General features: G+C 39.5%; 1 protein-coding gene across 1 annotated transcript in view; it reads right to left on the bottom strand.

Moving 5' to 3' along the window:
- The window catches only part of si:dkeyp-14d3.1 (transmembrane protein 132C), a 115,937-nt gene that overhangs the window by 74,337 nt on the left and 15,940 nt on the right, over positions 1-25,660 (bottom strand). The window contains exon 2 of the mRNA XM_028414212.1: positions 20,670-21,558. Within this exon, the coding sequence (XP_028270013.1) occupies positions 20,670-21,558 (889 nt within the window). The remainder of the gene's footprint in view (positions 1-20,669; positions 21,559-25,660) is intronic.

Here is a 25,660-nt window from a genome sequence, read left to right as displayed (position 1 = left end):
TCTCAAACATTGGAGACCTGAGAGGAAGCTGCTTTTAACTAGGTTGGTCTCCGTGCTTTACAGCGTGAGAGCGGTGCTGCAGTTTGTGCAAAAAGATATTGTAGCATTTTACCAAAGCTCAAGAGGATGGATATAGCTGACACTCACATCCTCTGCTCAGCAGCAAGGAGACGGCACGTCACACAGTAAATTGCCAACAGAACAGGAAAGCTGAATCCTGTGAAATTTGCATTTTAACAGCCACAGTACACAAAAGTGTCAGGAGCCACTGCCATACAAGATGATACACTGAAAACCAGGAAGAGGTGAGAGAGTGGGTATGTAAGGGGACTGGTGGGTGGCACATGAGGAAATGTGTATCACAGAGGTATACTTTGGCACTTTTCCACCTACTTTGCATAACTGTCCCCTCCTAAATTCCTTTAGCTCTCATAAAAAAAATCACTGCACAGATTTGGCAGGTTTAGTTTAGAAAGATTACTTTATAAATGCATTTCTCAGCATTTTTAGACTTTAAATAAGCTAAAAAATACAACCAAAAATTCTATCAATGATATCAATTAAACTTGTAACATAAATTCTTTGGAGGATTTAATTTCTTTTGCATATTTAAGATATCAATCTTGTGGCAAATGCAGAAAGTGCTGCTGATTTTTGGAGGCACATGTTTCCACAAATACACTCAAATCATCATAATAGCAATGTACAATGTGCAATGTTAACAAGCATATATTTGGGGAGATCAACGCTGTTCATCCAAACTATAAATTCATAATGTATTTTTTTCAGTGAGATAAAAAAAGTGCATCTTGCAGTTATTCGTGGAGAACAAAACTGTTGCTATACAGAGCTCATTGTTGCCACAGACACCATTCTGATCACATACTGTCTGTTATTTCAGTTAGAATTCAACATTTGTAAGCTTGTAAAATATTTTTGTTTATTAGTTCAAGTAAACAGTATAATATCCACTACCAGTAAACTGTTTGAACCTCTTATTCATTGGTTTTTGTTCATTTACTGTCTACATTGTAGCTTACGTAATACGTAATACTGAATGCTTTGATCACAGTGACTAGGGAGGAGTTGGGATTGGGCCACCAACCTTCCGGGTATTGGACAACCCTGCTCTACCACTGAGCTACTGCTGCCCCCCAAAGAGAATGTGTTAAGATAGACAACTGTCCTCTCAGTTTAAATACATGAAAATTGTACAATAAAATGTATTAAGGCCATCCATCATGGCCACCTAATGTACAGTATACCAAGCACTGAAGTGAAATATATAATTATTATTATCTTTTATTTACTTTTACAGTAAGCACTAATTCTTGGAAGCTTGGTATTCAATCTAAGGACCATGGCAAGGTAACATGCCTAGTAGAGAGGTGATCAAAAAGTCTATAATCTCTTTTCTTTGCCCTCAAGGTGACATCTGTTTTAAAAGAACTCTAATCTGAGCTGATAGAAAATGACTTTCACAAGCCATTTCACTGGCTTTTGTTGTGTGTGTACGTGTGTGTGCATGTTTGTGTGTGTGCCACAATTTCCCTGGTGTCCTCTGTCCCACAAAGAAAAAGCAGAGCCAATGATCATGTGAAAAGCAGCTGAACTTTCACCTATATTATAAATGCCTTTTTTACAGTGACAATAAGATAAATATTCTAATTTACTTACTAACAATCTGGAATTCTCAGTCAGACATTTTGGCCACTTTCATCACCATGGCACCACGATATCCTCATACAACCGCTCCATTAAGATTGTGAAAACCTGAAGTAGCTCAGATGGTGTGCTTTGAATTCTGTTTGAGTGCACTGATTGTCAACTTGCTTTTTGAGCACAGCCTGGAGAGTCATCCTTCCCCAAACACACAGGCTCCTCTCTGCTTCAATCTGTGAATGGGAATGGCTCCTAATGGTATGTAGTAGCATCCCTGTCCCCGTCCTCAGCCAGCCGGTAGCCCCCTCCCCTCTCCCTTCTGCTTGCTCCCTTGCCCTCCTCCCACCAGTGTGGGTTAGCTATCTCCCAGTATCAGCTGGAAATGTGATGGATGACAGGTGGAGGGAGAGAGAACAGGGCTCCTCAGAGCCCGTCAGACTTGCTCCCTCTACCCATTAGTCTTCCATTTAGCCCAGCGCTGGGCCAGCCACCCTGATCTCACACACACTTGAATTTTCTGCTCAATGATGAATCCTTAACCTCCGTGCTGCAGAATCGGCCCAGCCCACTTCCTTCACTGAAAGAAAGAGGGCAACATGGTTCATCTCTCTTGGTCTTAAGCCACTCAGCCCAACCACTTTGCTCTACTTCTCTTATCCACTTTCAGATAATGCCTTATTCTACAGGAGGAGCTGTCATATTCTAAATGTCTGTCAATGGTAAGTACATGTCAAAAGAGAACAGCACACCCATAGTGAGAAGCATGCAATCAGATGTTTTTTTGCAAGACACTTTTTTGATGTCTGGGGGCTTGTCAAAGAGTCCTTGCTATGCACATCTTGCGGCAGATCTGCAAAACCCTGTTATTCAGCAACCTGTTGGGTAAACCCCCACACATTGATTAGGACTCGAAGATCAAGGAGGGAGTGACAGGCAGAAAAGATCACAGAAAGCCTGCAGAGAATTGATCGATGGTACCGATCAGCCCCTTCTGCCGCCCTAACAAGGCCCAGACCTCTGACATCTGCCCCGGGAAAACTCATGTTGAACACAGAAACATTGACATCGAAGGCACCAAATGAACAAGTAAAGGGTGTGACCTTTGGAAATGCCAGACAGTTGAATAACATAACCAAATTTGGAAGTGCATGTAAAATGCCAGAGTTCGGCATATGAGTGGTCAAATCCCGAGTTGTCGGAGTGAGGGTGAGACAAGCTGTAAATACAGAGCAAAATGTAGCACCAGCGGACTGAAACACAAGGTGGATAACATTTTATTTATAGTCAGGAAGCATGTTAGCATTATCAACGTATTCTATTCAATTAAGGTGAGGTACAACATCTATATCAATTCACCCATTGAAGCAACAAGCCAAGGAACAATACTGGACGTTCGAGCCAAATATTACATTATTTCTTCACCACTTCCTGGCATAAGATTTAATCTTCAAGTCATTTCACGTTCTATCTTTATCCTTTTACAAGAACAGGAACTCCTCAGGTTAATAACGTCTTCTTCCAAAGATTACAGGAATAAGAGGATGAAATGTGAAGGAGGGAGGTCTGCATTTTGATAATGTAGATCCCTGCTCCATATTCTCAGGATTCGATAGTTGTGGTTTATGAAAATAGTACTTGAAAAAAGAAATGGGTGTATGTTACACACACATAGTGCTGTACCTCCAGTGCAACACAAAATTTAGTAGAAAACTTTTTTATGAAGGCCTGCACAAATGTAGTAGCATGTGAGTGTCGGTTTCTTTTTGGGTTCTCGCAAATGTCAAAATATCAATTATATGACACTCAAAATGAAAGTCATCAATTAAATACAAAATGTACTGCTATCTACTATGCACAGAGAGTCTACTGAGGCCTGGATAAGCCAAACCTCCCCCACCTGAAACTATTCTGTGGATGGTCAGCAATCAAGCTGTGAGCATAAACAGTTTACCATTTTAATCACTGAAGCAGCCTGTGTGAACACTCTTCTTACTTGATGACATTATTTTTTTTTCCAGCCATCACTGTTCTCCAGCAGAGCTGCTGCTGATTTGAAGAGGGAACCAAGGATTGTAGATTTCCATTATCATGCAAGTGTTAAAGCTAAAGCTGTACAGGAGTTTGGAGTTGTGTATAAGGAATGTAAATCGACATAGTGTTAACACACGGAGGATAAACTCTGAAAACTGCATAGAGAAAAAAAAATCTGTAACAGTCTCATCCTATTACTGGATATAAATTCATATCACTTTTTAAACTGACATCAATTAGTTAGAAATTTTTCAGGAAAACATTACATTTGTGTCATACATTCAAAATTACACAAGTTCATGTTATGGAATATATATACTGTGTGTACAATAGTTTTTGATTACTTCTGGTATTTTTACAGTTGGTTCATACATTTTGGAACAATGAAAGACTCAAGATTTGGGAGAAGTTAAAACGTCCTGCTATGTAAGGGGTTTGATAAATGTGTGGCATTCAATATTCAGGATTTATCGCCTTTTTCATACCTGCACACACACTGCTGGTAGCTCATATTTAATGGAACAAATGACTGTCACTTAGCTCCATGTCCAGGTGTGTCCTGCCCCCTCCTTACTCCATGACTAATCAAGCACATAAAAGTCCTGGAGGTGGTTCAGAGTGTTACATTTGCATTTGGTAGTGTTCACTGGAACTCCCATCATGAGGTTGAAAGAGGTGCAGAAAGTTCACTGTGGTGTACACAGGCCAAATGCCATTGTACCAATATTTGCTAAACTGGATGCATGTTATGGATATGGAAATATTATTTCTGTTGATGAATTTGGGTCTAACCCTAAAATATTTTAAACTATTAGCCATGACCCATTTTGGCAGTATTTTCCACAAAATGGAATCTGCTTGCCTCAGTGAAACTGTGAGATAGTAGTGTGTTTATCGACATTATCAGATTGCGAGAGAATGGAGAAAACAGCGCTTCACTTCTGGTAGGAAAATACGTCTGTATGGAAATATAACAAAAACATTCAACATTTACAACTAAGGTGGCATCTAAAGAAATGCTGCTGACATTGTAATTAGTCTGCATAGTGTTGTGCAGCAGTTGTACACTGACAGAAAGTGATGCTGGTTACTGCACAGGAGCTGTACAGGCAGGACAGGGAGAGGGAAAAATCTGCCTACTCTATGAAGGTATAACGGCGCTCTGCCTGAAACCATTGATTTGATGCGGATCTGAGGGGGCAGGGCTGTGCTGGGGGACTGTGAGGATGAGGGGGGCTGTGATCACAGGGGGGCTGTGATCACAGGGGGGCTGTATTGCTGCCTGTAGAAAGCAGAGCTGTTGCTAGGTACACGGTTGACTGTGCTGATCTCTGAATGCAGCCAGATACACACTAATTGACACACACGGTTGGGAACTGAAAACCTATATTTCAAGTGGTTTCCAACTGGGCTGTGCACAGATGTCATTCAGATCAGGACACAGATCTTTTGTGTAAAGTGTCAGTTTGTCATAGCAACCTGTAGGACAAAGAAATTCAACCTGAAGATCAGAACAATGTAAAAATACCACACTGCTTCCTGCCAGATAAAAGGAATTGAGTCATGAAAACCTAAACAATAAAATGTAGAAGCACGCAACTGCAATATGCAGTCATGAACATAGAGTAATCATCACTGTATGGTTAAAGTGGGCAAGAAAGAAAAGTAAAGTGTCTTTCACTGCCTTTTGGCTGGACCTCTGCTTTTTAATTTCTTAAAATCAATAGAAACAGAAAAATACAGCAGACAGTTCGGTCCCAGCCGAATTTGTGTCATTTGGTTTTTCATACATTGCACACCATTATTCCTCTTGAAAGGTCAAATCACTGAGTCAAGTGTGAAATACGGTATAGCCACAGCAAAGAACCATGAACACTGCAGTTGATCTTTTAAGGTGACAGGCAGACTGTTATATCAGTAGGACTCTTAAAGTATCCGCATAGTGCATAATGTTCAGATTCCTACAATATTTTTATTGTAATGGGTGGAAATAAGACGAGGGCGAAGGGCTGGCCAACAGTGTCCCTCTTGGATTTTAGATTTTTGGATTTTTCCAGCCCCCCTGCATAGACCTTATGAAGGAGGCTGAAAAGTATGGGCTACTGGGCACGAGCCATTCAGTCCCTGTATAGCTTGGTTTGCGTCAGTATATCACCTGCTGCTGGTAAAGGTTGAACTGCATCAGGGCTGCCCTTTGTCACCAATTCTGCTCATAACCTATAGGGACAGAATTGTTCATATAGATTATGAACAGAACCAGAATATAGTTCTGTGAGGTCTTCTGGCACATGTCCATCTGGGAGGTGGCCCCGGGCAGACCCTGAATACACGAGAAGGATTATATCTCAGAATGTCTTTGCTGCATGAGCTGGTGGGGTTAGGGAGGTCTGGGGAGGGAGGGAGGTTTCCTTATAGGCTGCTGCTCCCATGACCCAACCCTGTATAGGGTGAAAGAAAATGTATGAATGGATCGATGGTTTGGAAATTGGCAATTTTTGTGGTATTAATGTCTAAGATGAAGAGATCGCTCAGTTGCAGCTTTAAGATTAAAGCATGGGTAACAGAGCATGAGTCTGTTTTTCAGTGTCTGCTTAAACCAGAGACACAGAGCCTAGGGTCATCCACATTGAGGTTACACTTAGCACAGACACAAGGAAAACAGCTAGGTAGCTAAGTAGGCAGATTTTCTTATCTTTGAGCAGAGTTGAGCTGACTCTCCACCAACAGTAGTGGAATGTATCTAAGTATTTGTACTTCCTTACTATACTTGAGTACATTTTTATGTATTAGGAGTGGGACGGTTCAGGAAAAAAATCCGAACCGTTCGGTACACGTGTTTCGGTTTGGGGCGCGTGTTCTGTTCGGTTCTGGACATGCGCATCAAGTAATGCAGGGAGGTATGTTTACCACAGCATGGAGACGAGTGTTGGCAACTTGGCGTCTCTCTCGTTACATTTGGCGGCTTTCCAAACTTTTTTTAATCAAAAGCAACTAGTGACTCTCTCTGGTGACGTTTGGAGATTGACGTGAAATCATTCTGCAGTCAGTTACTGTCCTTGACAAGCAGCAGCCGTGAGCTCCTCCCCCTCCTCCACAGACTCACAGCTGGTCAGCTTTACGCAGCAGTTTCAGCTGCAAGCAGAGCAGAGTGACCCACAGCACTCTGTGCAAAGCTGCCGCTGGTCCCGTCAGTGCTTACAGAACGGGATGTAAATAGAATATTTCAATGGCAAAAATAAAAAGAAAACCACGGACATCAGTACCGTTAGCATTGCATAGCTCAGCGTAGTCATAGAGTTCAGGCTATCCACCTAGCATGTCATTCTCTGTCCGACGGTGGGAGTATGGGCCGTCGGTTAAGGTTAAGGTTATCTTAAATGGCTTCTGTTAGGATCTGGCGCTATATTGAAATGAAATTGACTTGACCTGATATAATGATGGGGAAACACTGAACTGATTCTTAAATATGGTAAATGTTGGATGAATAGACTATGTATTTTATGCTATATGCTATATCTGGTATTTCCAGAGTGTTAAAAGTAGAAAAAACCTCAACAATGTGAACCGAACCGAACCGAAAACCGTGACCTCAGAACTGTGATACGAACCGAACTGTGGATTTAGTGAACCGTTCCACCCCTAGTATTTATACTCCACTTAAGTAAAAATAATAGTGCATACTTTATACTTTTACTCCATTACATAATGCAGCTATTATCTTCACTTTCTACTCCACTACAATTTTTAAAAAGTACTTTTATGAATACAGTTGTGTTCATACAGCTGTGCTGAACTGTACTGCTGGACTGATGTGAGGTCAGACATTAAGATGGTGTCATGCTGTGAGCTGTGAGCCTTAATCATGATGCCGGTGCACTGGCTTAGTTATAACTAGTTAGCTACTGTCTGCTAACACAAATCCATCCATTAATGTCTGAGTAACATTAATCACAACATTAATCTAAAGCAGGAACACTTACAGAGTAAAAATGCTGAAAGCCTGTTTTTTATTAGCAGCCTCTCTGTTCACTTGATGCCCACAGCCTGCCTCATGACACACAGACTTGTCCATAGCTTGGTTACTGGGTACATTGCAAAGATGTCTGTACTGAAAATGTAAATTAACTACACATTGTCAATTTAAATTTAAAGGTAGGGTAGGAGATTTCATTCTGATGCACTTTTTGTTAAATTAGTGTAACTTCTCTTTACAATCCGATAGCAACCGATTAGTTCGGCAGTTTTGCTTTAAAACGAAGAATATGAATCATCTGTGGAAGCTATAAAACACTAAAAACATCAGCCAATCCTCCGGGTGGACCCTGCGTGGAGTATTGGCTGGTTGTCACTCTCCTACCCTACCTTTAAAATGATTTCTTTGATTATTTTAACCTGTTCAGATCCTTTGCAATGGAAGTCAATAATATATTCGGTGCATGAGTACTTTTAATTTTAATACTTTAAGTACATTTAAAGTAAGTACTTAAGACTTGTACTTAAGTAGGATTGTTGACGTAGCACTTCTACTTTTACTTAAGTATATATTTTGCTGGGAATTTGTACTTAAGTACCAAGCTTCAGTACTTCCTCCACCACTGTTCACCAAGAGTAAGCTGAGCTAAAGTCAGCTAACAGCTCATACTGATCTTCTCATTTACTCTGTGATAAAGAAATAAATCTACATCCTAAATCTTGCATTTGAGGACAGTCTATGCCTTATCACTAGAGAAAAAATGCAGTCTTACATCTTCCACATTTGCATCTACTAATTATGATGACTTTATATGTGGTGGGAGGATAATGCTATTGTTTTTATTTGGGCCACTTCTTGGATGTCTGAAGAACAGAGGAGTGAGACATCCCTTGAGAGTCACCATGTTTCTAGACTGCTGACTTTTTTTTATTTGTGTCCCACAACATCAAGAATGCAACTATCTGAGATAATTAGCCACTGTCAGCGAACAAGAGGCTACAAGTGTCAGGAAAGATATAATACAACCAGTTACAGTGCCAATTACAGAGTTTTAAGGGCGCATTAAAGTCCATGAAAATGAATAAGGAAACCATTCAATTTAATCTTATTGTGTTCCCTCCAAGAAACAGCACTAAATCATATCTCTGTACTTCCTGGCTGCTAATAAGCTGAGCATCGTTCACAGTTTAATGGATAACACAATCAAACTGAGCCAAAGAGTTCAAGTTTAAGTAGAGTGTGTGATATATTGTTATACTCAGGGCATTGTCAGAGTGAAGGATGCATGTTCTTTCTGCCAGATGTTAAACAGGATTCTTGTTATTGCTCTTTTGTTCTATTGTGTTACTATGACCATATTTTATAAACAATCACTAATATAATTTATTTTAATATTTATAGCTAAATGACTCTTATAAAGAAAAAAAATTGGATCAATATTTAACTACTTTAATATGGAAAACTGATAATAAAGGCTAAGTATGGAATAATTTTATAATGTACTGACACTAGAATAAACATGGAACTATAAGCTAAGGGGCTGTAGCTAAGAGGCTGTAATTAAAAAAAAGCGCTTTGATCATGTTTATGCTTAGAAGGGAATAAAAAGTGAGGGGCAAAAAAAGTGTAAGTAAAATACTGGGGATTGAATAAACTGACCCATTAATTAGCACTGAATAACAGATAGAACACGTTATTATTATTGTAATTTAATTCAGTCATTCTACAAAGAAATAATTACCGCTGCATGTATAATGTAGAGAGCGGGAAATGTATTGTGATCTCTGAGGCTCTGTTCTTGTCAATATATTCATCAGTAGTGGGAGCTTGGCCTCTATTAGCCTTCCAGCAGGATATTTGATTGTGAGGTTCAATGTTTTTAATATTCATCAGCCTTTAATTAGCATGCTAATCTTATCTGTAACAGTAGGACAGAATGGTTACACATGTAATCAGTGGATCAAACAGGAAGATCGCTGTCAGAAAATTCTGGATAAATTGAAAGAGACAAAATGCTGCTGTTAACACTGATTCTCTTAAGATGGTCCATGCACACTGGTCAGACTTTCAATACTCACACGAAACAGCAAACCACTACTAACTGTCTGGCTTCAGAAATACTGTATGCTATGAAATCTATGAAAGTGTGGAACTGCCTATATGCTTATGTCATTACCACATGTTATAACTATTAACTTTTTTATAAACATTAAGACTATAAAATGTTCTTGTTATTGCAATATATTATTTATCTGTTTGTGACATTGTATCATGTAAAATGTTTTATGTTATAACAATAATCACTATGTTACCATGTCAAGCATTTAAAGCCTCTCTGTGATGTGTACTGCTGCTGAGATTTCTAAGAAATTACAGTATACCAGAAAATCTTAAGTGTGGAATAAGAGCATGTAGCCGTGTTTCATTTGTTTCACCTGTTTAAGTAAAGTTATGTCTTGTCGAAAGAAAGCAAGATTGTTATAATTAAAAAGGATGCAATGTTATGATGTAAAGATGAAGTAAATCTTCATACCCTTTCTTTCTGTGGCATCCATTGATAGAGTGCAGCTAGAACAGGTCATGTGTTGTGAACATGTCTTCTTGTAGCCAAAGCTATAATCTTTTCCTAATACTAATCGTTTAGTGCTGATGCATGATCCTGACCATACAGTGACTGAACATGATCATGAAGTATTATTTCCAAAATGAGATATGAGTAACAAACTGAAGGAATCATTGTCAGCTGTTATTTATTGGGACATTTTGGAAGTATTTGTGTGACAGTATCCCTGAGTGAACAATACTGTGTTTACACTGAGGGAGAAACCAACCTGTCGTCCCCAAGCTAATAATAATGTTACAAATGTAATCGGACATTAGTAGTAAGACACAGTGATGTTTGACACCTTGTGATGCATGCAGAAAAAGCGAGGAGACGCTACCACATTGCTCTTCAATTTTAGGAATGTTTATAATATATTTATCTAATATTATCTTTGCATCCATCAGGCCTCCACAAGCTGTCTGTTGACACTATTAGCCACATTACAGGAATGAAAACAGTTTGTTTAAATGCACACGTAATGTGCGGCAGGTTGCCACTGAAATCTGTCTCCGACTAAATATAAACAATATACAAAGAAATTATTCATAACGACTAGGAGACATCTGACAAGACTTATTCAAGGCATGTTTGAAGTTTCCTTCTCAGACATGTTTAATTTTAATCATCTATATCTGGTCCTTGGAGTACTCTTTTCTCCCATTTTTAAATAAAGACACTGTTTTAGGAAAGTGGTTTATGGCTTCAATGGCTTCATAATAATGACAAGGCATTCTCTTATTCTTTCATCACAACTCTCCCCTGCAGCAGCATCCCGATGACTGCTGATTCAGAGCCTGTAGTGGGCGATGATGGCTTTCTAATGAGATTGCACTATAATGAATTAGATATGTTTATGTGACCACTGACTTGATTTGTGCGCTGTGGTCTTGTGTAAAGGGAGAGGAGGTCCTCAACAAGGCTCTTAGCATTTATGTACTTGTCTAATTTCTTAATCTGAGCAGTTGATCATCTATTTCTACTAAGCATTATATTTATACTGTGACCTATTAGTGGTCTGGAGCTGAAACAGCAATATTAATGATGACTTCAACGTTAACTAAGAGCATCTTAACTGGAGAAATGTAGTAAAGTCCTCCCCAGGAAAAAGTAACATAAGGTCACTATTTCAGGCCTTGAAAACAGAATGTGTGTGTATTTCTCTGGCTGCATCTCTGTGTGTTCATGGATGCCAAAACTCATCAGGTAGCAGAAGGGAAAGGTTTTCATTGTATTGTTTAATGCCAAGAATTTGTGTGTTTTGAGACAATGATCTAAGCCCTTGCCCTGTTTTTTAATGTCTAACCTTAACCTGTAGTTATTAATGCCAACTCCAACCACAAGTAAAAATGAACTACTACAGTGGGCAAAAACAAAGCAGCTGGTGGTGTCAAGGGTACTGAAACCCTGGACTTTAGCATTTCAGAGTGTATGCTGGATATTTTTTTAATATATTCTTGTTATATGGTGCAACAACTAAAAACAAAGCAGCTACTATACAAATATAAAAGAATATATAAAGATATAGATATATGAAACAAAATCCATTTAAAAACTGGTCAAGGCAATTTTAATGGCAGATTTTAGGTGCTTGATCAAATCAACCAAAGTGAAAAACTAGAAAAAACTAGAAACTTAAGGGATGGGATTGTGACCTTGACCTTTGTTTTAACATTGGATGAGAATCTGTCACAACAATGTATGGTGTCATAAATTATACTCTTTGAAAACACAGTAATTTCTTAGAATTAGATCAAATAAATGTAAAAATTGAAGTGGATAGCATATATGTGTGTGTGACTGAAGTAGTTTAATGGTACATTTAAGTGATTTTATGTGGTCTTGACCTTGTCACAGACCTAACTCTATTTGGTCTCGGGCTCTCCTCATCCAGACACACACACACAGGGCTCCCCACTCTCACACAGTCACTCCCCTACCTTCTCAGCCAGTTGTATGCCTGACCTCTGCACATACACCATGCATCCTTAAACGGACAGTAATGACATAACTCCTGAACAGCAGTACAACATTTTAACCGAAACATTACTGCAGGATCGCTACAGTGTTGTAGTGACCTGTGGTGTATGTTCAGCCGGGCCCTCAACTCGCTGCCAGTCCGTGTTGTGCGACATCTGATGCGTGCACACACAGTGATATATACATTATTGTTGCTGCAGTTAATAAAGTCCAGTTCTGAGAAAACGTTCAGCCAGCCAGGGCCTTGCCTCTGATTCATCACAATATCATTATTTATTACACACCCCTCTTCAAATGCAACCAGTCAGATGCATTTATAAACATCTTACATTGTTTACAGTTTCTCAACAGTCAATGCCATAACTAACGTGCAGTTAATCTTTTATTTTGTGTATGTATCTGACTAGATGTAAATATGTTGTTAAATGCTTGATGAAATTAATGAAGTGTGAATACTACAGTGGGACATATCATTGTCTCTGCACTTGGAGGTGCAAGTTAAACTGGAGGCTCACTCTCTTAAATTCAATCCAAGGGATCATTAAGTAGCCATATTCAGAGGTTATCCTAGGCCTCTGTCCCTTAAATAAGATATTTAATGTCTCCTCCTTCCTCGTACATCTCATCTCTTTCCCTTGACGAGTTCTGATAACCTGGTCATAGCAGAGCTGCTGAGAATATTATTTTCCATCAAGCCTAGAGGGAGTTTTACATTCATGAAATACGGGCCTGTAACTATGGCCCATATTTATGGCGCATGATTACTATTTCTGTGACAAATCTGGGGGATTTAATATGACAAACATGGACAATATAATAGGAAAGATAACATGAATTTGATTTAACTATAATAACTATAATGATGATTTAACTTAGTTGTTTTCGGTCTTGGTCTCGTCTTGTGTGGCATGGTCTTGGTCTTGATACCCTCCGGTCTCAGAAGTGTCTTGGTCTCGGTCTAGCTGGACTACAACACTATACAGTTAGTTGCAGTTATTGAGGATATATGCAGTAATGCAGAAACACCTGTATAGTATTCTGTCCCATCACAGCTGATGACTTTAGTCACTCCTCCACCAGCATACATAATAAAATGGAATGGAAAATAATTGGTTCACTGATGTCTTTAAAAGACAGGGGAAAATTCCATTATAGCCACTCCAGTGTGAGCACAACATGTGAAACAAAGACCCCAAACAAGTTTACAAATACTCAACCAAGGACACACTGTTATTGCATAAGGTTGACAGTTTTATTAAAATGTCTTTGGTTGAATCCTGTCTATGGGAGAAAACTATTAAACAAACCAGATGCAGAAGATTACTAGTATTTATTTGCCTGGCACAAAGCTGAGACATTTGAACAATCTAGTGTACACACCTGCACATGTCACACACAGCTGCACAGCACACAGACACGTACACAGAGAATGCATGCAGTGCAGCAGCCCCAGCTTCCACATCATTTAATGACAGACAAAACATCAACAAAAATACAACACAGCAATAACAGTTATTATCGCTGCACAAATAACAACAAATTTTGTATCATTGCAAACAATTATATTGCAGTTTTTGTCCTTTATCACCGCAGGAAGGAAGATCAAACAATAAGAAGGACACTTCTTGTTGTAAGTCAGCTAAACGACCACCTGTGTAGTAACAGTCTGTTTGATGCTTTCCAGTCTGGTTTCAGAGCCCATCACAGCACAGAAACAGCACTGCTTAAAGTCACCAATGACCTCCTCATGGCATCGGACCGGGGTCTCGTCTCTGTACTCGTTCTACTGGATCTCAGTGCTGCCTTCGACACCGTAGACCATCGCATCCTGCTACACAGATTGGAACACGAGATCAGGATTACAGGAACAGCACTGCGCTGGTTTAAATCATATTTATCTGACAGATTTCATTTTGTTCACACTAACGATGTGTCTTCCACAGGTACAAGGGTTAACCACGGTGTTCCACAGGGTTCTTTGCTCGGACCGATCCTGTTCACCCTCTACATGCTCCCTCTAGGAAACATCATCCAGAAGCACGGCATAAACTTTCATTGTTATGCTGATGATACCCAGCTGTATTTATCCATGAAGCCTGAAGAAACGGAGCCGCTAGTCAGACTACAGGCGTGTCTAAAGGACATAAAGGACTGGATGTCCTCCAACTTTTTACTATTAAACTCGGACAAGACTGAGGTCATTGTTTTTGGACCGAAACATCTCAGAACTAGTTTATCAGATAATACTTTCTCCCTGGATGGATTTACTCTGGCCTCCAGTACGACTGTGAGGAACCTTGGAGTTATCTTTGATCAAGACATGTCGTTTGTCTCTCATATTAAGCGGGTCTCCAGGACCGCTTTCTTTCACCTGCGTAATATTACTAAGATCAGGAGCATCCTCTCTCAGAGTGATGCTGAAAAGCTCATCCATGCTTTTGTCACTTCAAGACTGGACTACTGCAACTCTTTATTGTCTGGATGTCCACATTACTCCATCAACAGTCTGCAGCTGATCCAGAACGCAGCGGCTAAAGTTCTGACAGGAAGCAGCCAAAGGGATCATATCTCTCCTGTCCTAGCGTCTCTTCACTGGCTCCCAGTGGACTCAAAAATACACTTCAAGATCCTTCTTCTAACCTACAAGGCTCTTCATGGACTTGCTCCATTGTATCTGCAGGACCTGATTGTACCATATGTTCCTAATAGGACACTCAGATCTCTGAGTGCAGGTTTACTAGTAGTTCCTAGGATTCATAGAAGTAGAATGGGAGGACGAGCTTTCAGCTATCAGGCACCGCTATTATGGAACCAGTTACCAATCTGGGTCCGAGAGGCAGACACTGCCTCCACCTTTAAGACTAGACTTAAAACTTTTCTGTTTAGTAAGGCGTACAGTTAGCCTTAGACCTAGTGTGTAGCACAGCTATGCTGCTCTAGGCCTACGTTGTCGGGGGGCACAAACATGATCCACTGAGCAGTTTCCCTCTCACCCTCTAACCTCTCCTTTTCTCTCCTTAGTTTGGCTCACACTGGTCTCAAGACCTGGATGATGACCTGCAGTCCGGCCCGTGAAGTCTCTCTTGCTCTACGTTGTCGGGGGGCACAAACACGATCCTCTGAACACCCTCTGACCTCTCCTCCACTCTCCTTAGTCTGGATCATACTGGGTAATATCGTCTCATAATCTGTGTTAACTGTCTTTCTTGTAGTTCTGTGCCTCGCTCTCGCTCTCTCTCTTTGCAGGTCTCAAGACCTGCATACTGACCTGCAGTCTCTCCTGTGCTCATCGACTTCACTAGCCCCTGCTGCTCATCTTTACTATCAAATTACTATTCCTACTTATGGACTGACGATATATATAGATATCTATTGCAATATAATCACTGTTTCATCTTGCTGTCATGTTTGCTCTGTACTGTATCATGTTTGTATCATGTTTGCTCCTCTCTCTCTCTCTCTCTCTCTCTCCTTCATCCTCTCTCTCTCTCTCTCTCTCTCTCTCTCCCTCATCCTCTCTGACTAGCAGCAGGACTGGTTCCCCCTTAAGCTGACGGGTCCTGCTCAAGGTTTCTTCCTCTTAAAGGGAGTTTTTCCTTGCCACAGTGCTCTTAGGGGGGTTCCTGTGAAGCGCTTTGAGACAATGTCTGATTGTAATATGCGCTATATAAATAAAACTGAATTGAATTGAATTGAATATTAATACTGTATGTGTGTCAAAGATTTCATTAGGCTTAAACCTATACAGTACAGGATCTTACCAAAATAATTAGTTTTTCACTGGTTCTAAATTAATATTTTTTTCATAACAACAACCACAACTGTGTTGTAATGAACTCTGTTTATTGAGTTGTTGAATACTTCTTTATTTATCAAATGTTCTCTGTGCTTTGGGGAGAAACAAATCTCACATTATTCCAAAAGCAGTGCAGCTGTTTTTAAACACAAGTAAACCAAATAAAAAAACAAGAATAATGTACTTCAGTTATTTCAAATGAGACCGAGGGTATCTAAGATACAAACAGACGCGTCATGACTGTGTGTAGAAATACTGGGAGAGAGCAATATTTAGCATGTTCATGTGGAGATTGTTTGGTATTGCCAGTTGGAGGTGCAGCTTATTCTTATAGTCTGGGAAATACAGCCAGCATGGATGTGTCAAAAACTGCAAGTCTTTTAGTTGTGACTCTCTGCAGACCTCCATGTTAAAATCCCAAACTGTACAACACAAATAACATTCATAGACTGGTACAAAAACGGTTTTGGTCTTTGTAGGTAATTCAACGTCTATAGTGTGAATATTCATATTTTAAGTAGCGTGCTTTCAATATTCCGTATGCTTTATTTCTTTTAGTTATTAATTAATCCACTGTTATATCTGGAGATATATTTGTGTAATATTGGGAACTCATGCTAATTTACACATCAAAGTGTTGCAGGTGTTGGGAATACTACTGCATATGTGAAAAAAGTTGTATAAGCCGAGAGGGAATGGCACTAAAAATCAGATAAATTGCCTCAAGTGAACGCCTCAAGTCACTGGAGTCGAGATGAAGACAAGTGTGTAGCACCTGAAAAATGTGAGTCTGGTCGAGATGCAGCCAAACAGTGTTTGAAACATGAAGACAAACCCAGTTCCCCACCGTGGTAATATTCGTACACAAAAGACATCAAATGTCACTAGTGCGTGTGTGTTTCCTTGGTGCCTCGCTACAGCAGGAAGCGAACATTTTGCCTCTCAAGTAATCTACATTTACAAAGAAGTGTGCGCACTGCACAGAAAATACAGAAAGCTGTTATTTAAATGGACACATATGTATGTACAGTAATGGCCATAGAGCACAATGCTCATGCAATAGCCTTCACCATACAGTGACTCATGCTGTATAGCAGCACAATGTCAGAAAATAGACTTGTTTTCTTTTGAGCTCATGGTTTTACCACTGGAGACCAGATGAGAAAAATATCCTTTAAAATCATTTCCTTGATTGCATTTGATTTGCATATGAACCATATAATACTGAAGGATAACAATGAAATAACAGTGACACACAACAATCTCAATTGCTTGCACAGTGATACCAAAAAACATATTATGACAATGACTTCAGCTTACACATGCATATTAAATTTAACGGCCTTATACTCCTACTGCCTTTTCAATGTCTTTCTATTCATTTGACTCTCCAGCAACTGTGCAAAATCTGCTAGTGTGCAGAAATGTTTTTATGACATTATAAAGAGTTACTCCTGTTCACGATAAAACAGCATTACAGTGGAGTATGATGTAAAACGGTTTCTCATCTAGCAGACCAAAGCAGGAGGATATCAAACTAGGAATACAGCAAAGGATGCAGCAATCAAAGAGCTGGATGTGAATAATCCCACTTTGTTCATCATCATATAGTCTTTGAGGATTCCTTTGACATTGAAAACATGTTTTATACAAATCAACATGTTATACTGTTCAATATAGCACGGTATTCATTTTGTGTATTTAGTTTTCACAGTAAATCACACCACATTTATATTTGTTAATAAAATGACTATACAGTGGGTTCAGACAGTTTTAATGGGTCATGGTGTCTGCTGTGTTTATGTTTTTTTGTTGCTTTATAAAAAATCTCTGTTATGTTGAAAGTATAAAAGCTCATTTTCATGAGGAATGTATACCTTTTTCAAATTATGTATGTCACATGTTGTCAATGGGATTATATTGGCCAAATTCATCCAGTCATGTAACTAATACAATTGTAAAAGTCTGAGCAAGGAGGTAACTAAGCACAGCAGACCTTCACCTTTACTTAAGAGTCTGAGGTCAAAGTCCCCTCACACCACAAACTGTTTTGTTTTTACCTAATGTTAAATTTAGTTTTTGCTTTAAATGCTGTCTGAAAGGGACAAATACAATAAATTATTATACAATTAAACAAATGTTATGTCTTTACAAACTGTTTCATTTAAAAGCTTGAAGCAGGTCAACTGGACCTGTTTGCCGCTCCTTCAAGCAGCTTCTTTAGAACTGATGTCCTGTCCTAAATTATGTAGTCAGAGGCACATTTTATTTAACTGGATCCCTCACCATGCTCATGCAGAAGATAACAAGATAAACACACTGAACACAAACATGTGTTTCAGGCAGTTTACTCTTTGACATCACATTTTAAGCTGTCTTAAGCTGACTTCTTCTTCTTCACTGGAGAAACCTATATCAAAGCAAGAAACGGCAGAGGAAACAGAAATGTCCTCAAATATGAGGCTGACCCAAGATAATTACTAAACGTAGCAAATCCTTATTGCCCCACACCAAAGTAAACTACAGCAAAACTGAGCCAAACTTTGCAGCTCCTGAGTGACAGAGCCTATTAACACAGAGGAGGTCAAACCAAATCAGGAGACATCAAATTAAAAGTAGCATGTCAACACAGAAATACTCCAGCAAGCCATACCCTGCTGGGCATCCGCAATGCAATAAATTGGCCAGATGATTGGCTATTAAAATATGTGAAATTAGCTTTCATTGCATAACATCTATCACAGCATGAGCCTTTCAGCATAATGGATCCAGCAAAGGTGAAGACTGAATTCTTGACTGAAGAGGTGAGAATTATTGAAGGATGTAGTGGCCATTTTAGCCTTTTATTTTACATATATCTTTGCATGCATTCATGTGTATAAGGTGAGATCTTTAATACAAATATGTTTTTTGCCCATGCCGACACTGAATAAAGTATAAAATAAGTATGAGAGCCTTGGATTTTGTCATTAAAAACTAATTCTAACAAACATGTCAAACTAAAGTAATGAAAGGTTTGACAGATTTCACAGGATCAGAAGCTCAACCTGCATCTACAGTTGCAGCCAACAACAACTGACAGAGAAGTGTGTAGTACACAGATGATAATGATGTTGTGAATATAGAGATCACAGTCTTCTCGCTCTGGTGATTAAGCGTCCTAACAGATGCATGTATGAGGACAGCCTTATCACCTTGGACCACACAGAGCCCTTTCCATATCTGTCACTCTCAGATGGCCAACCTGCGCTGCCATGTGCTACACTGCCAAATAAAAAACACCACGGGTATTGCCCCTGTGGCCAGCCTGGCCTGTTCATTTGACTGATGAAAGAAATCATTCAGTTTCTCAGTTTGGAAAAAGGAAAAGTTTCCAATGCCTTATCACTTCAGGACAACAACTTGGTTAATTAAAGGAAGCACAGGAAAGACATGTTGAAAATATAGTTTGGTTGGTTCAAACTTCACAGCTATTGTTAACTTGTTTACTTAAACTATAATTCGGAGCCTGAAGCTCATTTTATTTTGACTGTATCTGGAAAAATGATCTTCATGAGTAAACAAATGGGAAAAGGAAACAAGTGTGGGCCAGCTTGATATAAACATTAATTTGTTTCATTTTAAAAATTGCCTCTGTGCTTTTCCCTTGCCTAAGCAGAAAACACTTTACCTCTTTACACCAGTTGATGAATTGCTTTGACCCCTCGCCTGAGCATCTCTGAGGGTTTATAAATGTTCTAAACGGGAGTGATTAACATCAGCTTCAGTCATTACACTAATGGACATGCATTTTAATTAATGACAACCTCATTTGCATAGCATGTTGATTATCTAAATCATTTTGTCTCATTTGTTCACTGTAATTAGTACCTATCCACAGCTTCACTGAATCACACCATTTCACAGAGGTAACCCTCTTCCACTGTTTCACTACTGCTTGGTTACCTGGCTGTTGAAAGCTTGAAGGCAACAAAACATTTCATAATCTAGTTACTGTAGAGTAATAGTCGAAATTGTATTTTCAACACTGTCTCTCCCCATAAAGGCAATCACAGCAATGTATAATCATGGTTGTCAAAAGTCACTGTGACCTCTCCAACCCCCTCTTGTAAAAATCTCAGGGTATTGGCATATTGCTCTTTGGACCATGCTCATGTGTTGATTTTGGTTGTTTTTGACACATCACTTCTACATAATAACAATAAAATAAATAAATAAATACTTTTTGCGACACATGCCTTCACAGACACAGGTTGTGTGTTGCATAGCGATGAGATCAAGAAGCCTCAGATATCCACTCTGAATTACATTACAGCCAATCACACAACTAAGTTATTGTCATTAGCTGGTGTTTTATATTTATGCTGTCAGCCGACTAAACAATCAATAATGATTTGATCAACAAAGTGCAGCAGCAGAGGAATTACTCTTAACCTTGCTTAACAGGTGCAGTATATGAGCAGTGATCAAATCAATATGTTAAATTTGTTTTGTTGACTTACAGCTAAATGGTGATGAAACATGGAGAGCAGGGGGGGGGTGGACTAGCTGCAGATTCCATTGTTTGACAGGGAAAGTCTGCAGCTATACACATCATAGAAGAACATCAATAAATGTATTCTTACCTGAGCGTAAACATCTCCACAGGAGAGTAGGCTGACACAGTAATAAAAGCAGACACAGTTTCTCTCTGTCTCATGGGTGTGGCAGGTACCATGACCATGAAGTTATTATCCAGCCTTTGTTCAGCAAGAGGTGGCTCGGTGGGGTTCTGGTAAAGCCTCACGCCACCAATCCTTCTCAGTGGTGTGGATGTATAGGAACCAAACAGCCCTTCCTGAGCTGAGCGGCTGAAGCTATCCTTTCTGGTCTCCTCAGAGTGGCACTCTCCTGCCTCTGTGGACTGCAGCGTATAGTAGAGCTCCACCTGGGTGCCCTCAGACACTTCGAGGTTCCTCTGGCGTCCAGGCACAACACTGGGTGGGCTAAACCAGCTGGCTAGTGGTTCCAACTCAGCCACACACAACCCCAGCTCTCCCCTCAGCTGGCAAGTGCCCCGTACCTCCTGGGTTTCATGGAAAGCAAACATGTGCACACAGGGCAGCTTGTTGATGGCACTGTAGTCATCCCAGTCCCTGCCTGCGAGATAAAACAGCACCTGGACTTTGGGTTTGGCCAAGTGAATCCGGGTGTTCATGATAAAGGTCTGCACCTTCCAGTTGAAGGTAAAAACAGAAGAGGCAGGAAAAGTCCCCGGGCTCTGTAGAAGCTCTAAAGGGACAGGCTGCTCTACAGAGAGGGGCCCATAGCTAGCGTTCACAGAGGGCAAACTTCTGGCCTGGTAGATGAAGAAGGGCTCCGTCCGTGACATCAGGCTAGAGTTCCTCATGAAGTCCTGGTTGGCTTCCTTCAGGAAAAAAGCCAGATCAGCGTTAAGCAGCTGATAGTTGACAGGCAGGTATGTGGGGATGGAGGAATATCTCTGCAATCCCTCTAATACTCGACAGTCGGTTACTGAAAGACAGCAGAGAAAAGCAGAGTCAGAGTATCCTCACATGCTTTTTTATAACAGCACTTGGTGTATGAAGCAAAACTAGAGTTAGTATTGAATGACAACAGCTGGAAGGAGCACAAAATCCTATTGTAATTTAATGTTTAACTGGAAAAGTGTCAGTCATTGCAATGAATCATTTAAGTCATTGAAAAACCTCAAAGTTGAAGGTCAGTGTTATTTTTGAAGTGGTCTGAAAATGAGATAAGAAATATCTTTGAAAATAATCTTGAACTTGGCTCTTGCATGTTTTACAGTGTAACACGTAAGTGCACATGTGATGAAACGTATTGTTGGCAAAAAAAAGAAAACAGAATCCCATGTTAAGATGGCACATTTTAAATGACCACGTTTACAGCTGGTCCAAGAACAGTTTTGGTCTCTTTTAAACAGTTGCTTTTGGGGGGGGTTGTTTTTTTCATCATGTATTTTTTTCTCATTTGTTTTAATTATATGAGGACTTATGGACTGCTTTGAGTGACAGGTGGATATATACCTGGATACATAATTGGTACTAGACAGCTTTTTATTTGCTGTATCCTCACCATTGTACTTTATTGTGCTGGAGTAACTCTTCAAATGCTAAAAAGCCTCAAGGCCTTCTTATACTAAGCTAGTATATGTGGAGCAGCACCTACTTGTCAGTATTAGTGTACTGTAATGGTTCTAACACAAGCTGAAGATGTAAGCAGTGTTGCTGTTTATGAAATCACAGAAGGGCATGGTGATAATTACAACTAAACCCACAGTGTAGGTTGCCCTCCAAAGTACAGCCTGACATCTCCTTTGTTATCACCTCTGGCCCTAGTGGTTAAGGAACTGCACAGCACGCATAAAGAGGGTTTTAATCACAATAAGAGTGGGCTTTGACCTTCTTTTCAAGAGCAGTCTGCTACGTGATTACACTCCCTCAGCACACTCCCCATCTTCATGCTAGCTTGCCAGAGGATTTCTTCCCTCTGATCACCCTTGTAAATCAAAGTCCCTGCAGGTTACAAATCAAGGAATTGTAATTCATGGTGCTCCTTTTGACCTCAGTGCTGCTGTCCCACTGAGAGATGCAGGCAGACAGACAGGATCCAAACCTCGAACCACATGCAGAACCGGTCCTACCAAAAGAATTACTTAGGTGGCTTGGAGTGCAGATCCAGACTTTGATTTCTTACAACCGGCAGCAAACTTCTGAACAGCAGAGCAGCAGGGTATTTTGTGTTTTTCCCCAAACAAGCGGGAGCTTTGTGCTGATTGTTGGCATGAGGCATTGTTCTATACATGGCACTCGCTGCTGGCAAATGAACAGCTTTATAGCCAAGAAAGACAAAGTCAGGAACAAATTCATCCTCCGGTTCTTGGGCAGTAACATAACTCTCACTCTCATGGTTGATCCAGTTGAAAGCAGAGAGCTCTCTTCATCTAAACACCTCACGCTCGTGTTGAAATTGTGATTTATTGTTTTCACAGTTGACAGAAAGGATTAAAATGTGCTCACACCTGTGCCATATAGCAAGATGGAAAATATGAGAAGAAATACATATACAGTATCATTGCTCTCTCTTTATTAATAAATCATTAGGAAATGAACATAAAGTTCTCATAGCTCTTGCATTGTGTATTATGTAGATTGTGCTGCACCACTGGACCAAATAGACACATTGGATTTGTAGCAGAAGTAAAAAAATTATAAAAACATCAAAAGATCTGTTTTTCTTCTTCTTATTATATAATCTAAACACAATGGTTGGATGGTTTTGTTCATTTATGGCTACCATTATACACATCAGCAAACTAAAGAAACAAGAACCCCACAAAATTAGTTACTTTTCATGAATTTCGGGCTTCAGACAATAATGCAAAACAAGACCTTGTACAAGACCCTGTACAAGACAATTTTCCTCAAACAAACAAGCATGCCTACCAAGTATCTGAAATCTTTTAACAGAAGAGCAATGAAGCACAGCCCGTGTACAAACAACATGTAAATGTGCAGGCGTCTTTTATTAAAGTGAGCAGCTAGTCTGCTGAAAAATGGGACAGAAAATGGAATTTCCAATAAGAATTAGGATCATAGCGAACATAATATATCAAGAACATACAGTACATGTAATAATTACTTAGCTGAATATACAGTAATGAACAATTGGCTTAACCTGCATGCACATTTTCGTAAACCGTGCTTTGTTTTTAATTAAGACAGTGAAATCAGAAAGCCGTGGCTATACAAGCTTTACTTTAGTGTCTACAACCACACAAATATCTGAGAGCCAATTCCTGTGTCAGCATAAGCATGCAAACCTTGTTTAAGACCGGTGCCTGGAAACTGACATTGAATGTATAAATGGCAAAATAATCCTATCTCCAGCCTGGAAACCTCCACTCCCAAATCCACAATAATCAGAATCAGCAAGCCTGTGTTAGGGATTGGAATTAATAAATCATACAAAGCTATTTCAAGATGAATAACTATCTCCTTTGTTCTGGGGAGGAAAAACAAGTAGTAGCTACAAGCCTAGTTTCCAAATTCTGAGATTGTGTTTCTTTGCAGCAGGAGTATATTTTAGATATCTGGACCCACACAAAAGAATATTGCTTAAGGCATTCGGTTCTAAATAATTATTCTGTGTGGGCCCTCACCAAGCTGCAGTCCCTACAGCTATCAACTACGTTCCCGCCTTTGGCAGTTTTACATATCAGCTGTAGAAAATGGACTTAATATTTGGTTGACACTGTCAAAACTTCCTTGGTACCATCTAGTTAGCTGTACAAGTGTCCCAGATTCCAATATTACAGCATTTCAGTGAAATGTTATAATTAACAATTATTGTATTTCAACAATCTGATGCCCCTTTTACATTAGACAATGTAAATCTTATTCCTAATCTCAATACCAAGATACATATTCCAAAATAATATGGGTACCTTGGTGGTACAATGGATGTTGCAGAAGAATTTTCCTTAGCTCAGCGTAGTCAACAGGGGCCAACAGTAAACTAGACTAGACTGTTCATCAAAACAAAACCGTGTGATAAGGTTTGTGTAATAGCTCTACTACAAATTGCACACTACAGTTGTTGTAACTGCTGTATTAGAAACGTAGTCTCACCTCATCATGTGAAATAATCTGTTTTTATGCACATATAAGTTGGCCTTTTGCCCTGCCAAGGTTTAAGTTTCTCACTCACACACACACACACAAAGAGAGACAGAACTATCGCCCTATTTTGAAATGCTTTGTTACTGTCGGAAAATCTCACTTCCCGCATGTTTAAACTTGCTTGGTTAGGCATTAAAACACAAATGGTTATGTTTTCAAAAAACACTGTAAGATTGTGATAGTTGTACAATTAGAACACATTAGATTTAACCTTTAAATTGACGTCCATTAGTTATATATTTGTGCTCCCTGTCACCAAATAAAGAAATGTTTGTCATTGTGTCCAAAATCATATCATAAGATGAGACTTGGTTGGTATTAATGTAAGGGATACACATAACTTTTTCTCTTTTTTGCTGGCAGAGAAATAAATGCAAAGAGAGAAAAATAATGATAATTCAACTGAGAAAAATGTCTATTTCAGCACACATTTTATGATCCACATCATGTATAATTAAATGTTCTTATTGCTTGGCATTAAATTATAAGGATAGCCAGCATTATGCTGAGTTAGAGAAATTTAAATGTTTGAATCTCATTCTTCATTTAATAGCCCCCCACTGAACAACACACACACAAACTTGTGCTGATGGAACCATGGTGATAGCAGCATCTGCTCTTAAGCAGTTGTTACATTTTTAGCCACATAGCAGCTCTGGGGAAGCGTTACTCAGGGGATATCAATACTGTTACAGATGTTTTTGTGCTGACTGAAATACCTCTACACCTAAAGAATGTATTGTCTGTACAGGTTGTAGACAGTAAACACATGGTTTTGAATGGTGAAACTTTCTTTCACTGCCCAGTTTCTTTGCCCAGCTGGTGATCGTTGGATTTTGTATTTTTAGTGCCTGAACGAGGCTGAAAGCTCTCAGCATCTTGAAATAGTTTTTCTGTTATTTTTGTATAGATTC

The sequence above is a fragment of the Parambassis ranga genome, chromosome 9 (assembly GCF_900634625.1).
Source record: "Parambassis ranga chromosome 9, fParRan2.1, whole genome shotgun sequence".
NCBI classification, from domain to species: domain Eukaryota; kingdom Metazoa; phylum Chordata; class Actinopteri; family Ambassidae; genus Parambassis; species Parambassis ranga.
This window is presented reverse-complemented; position numbering and strand designations above follow the sequence as displayed.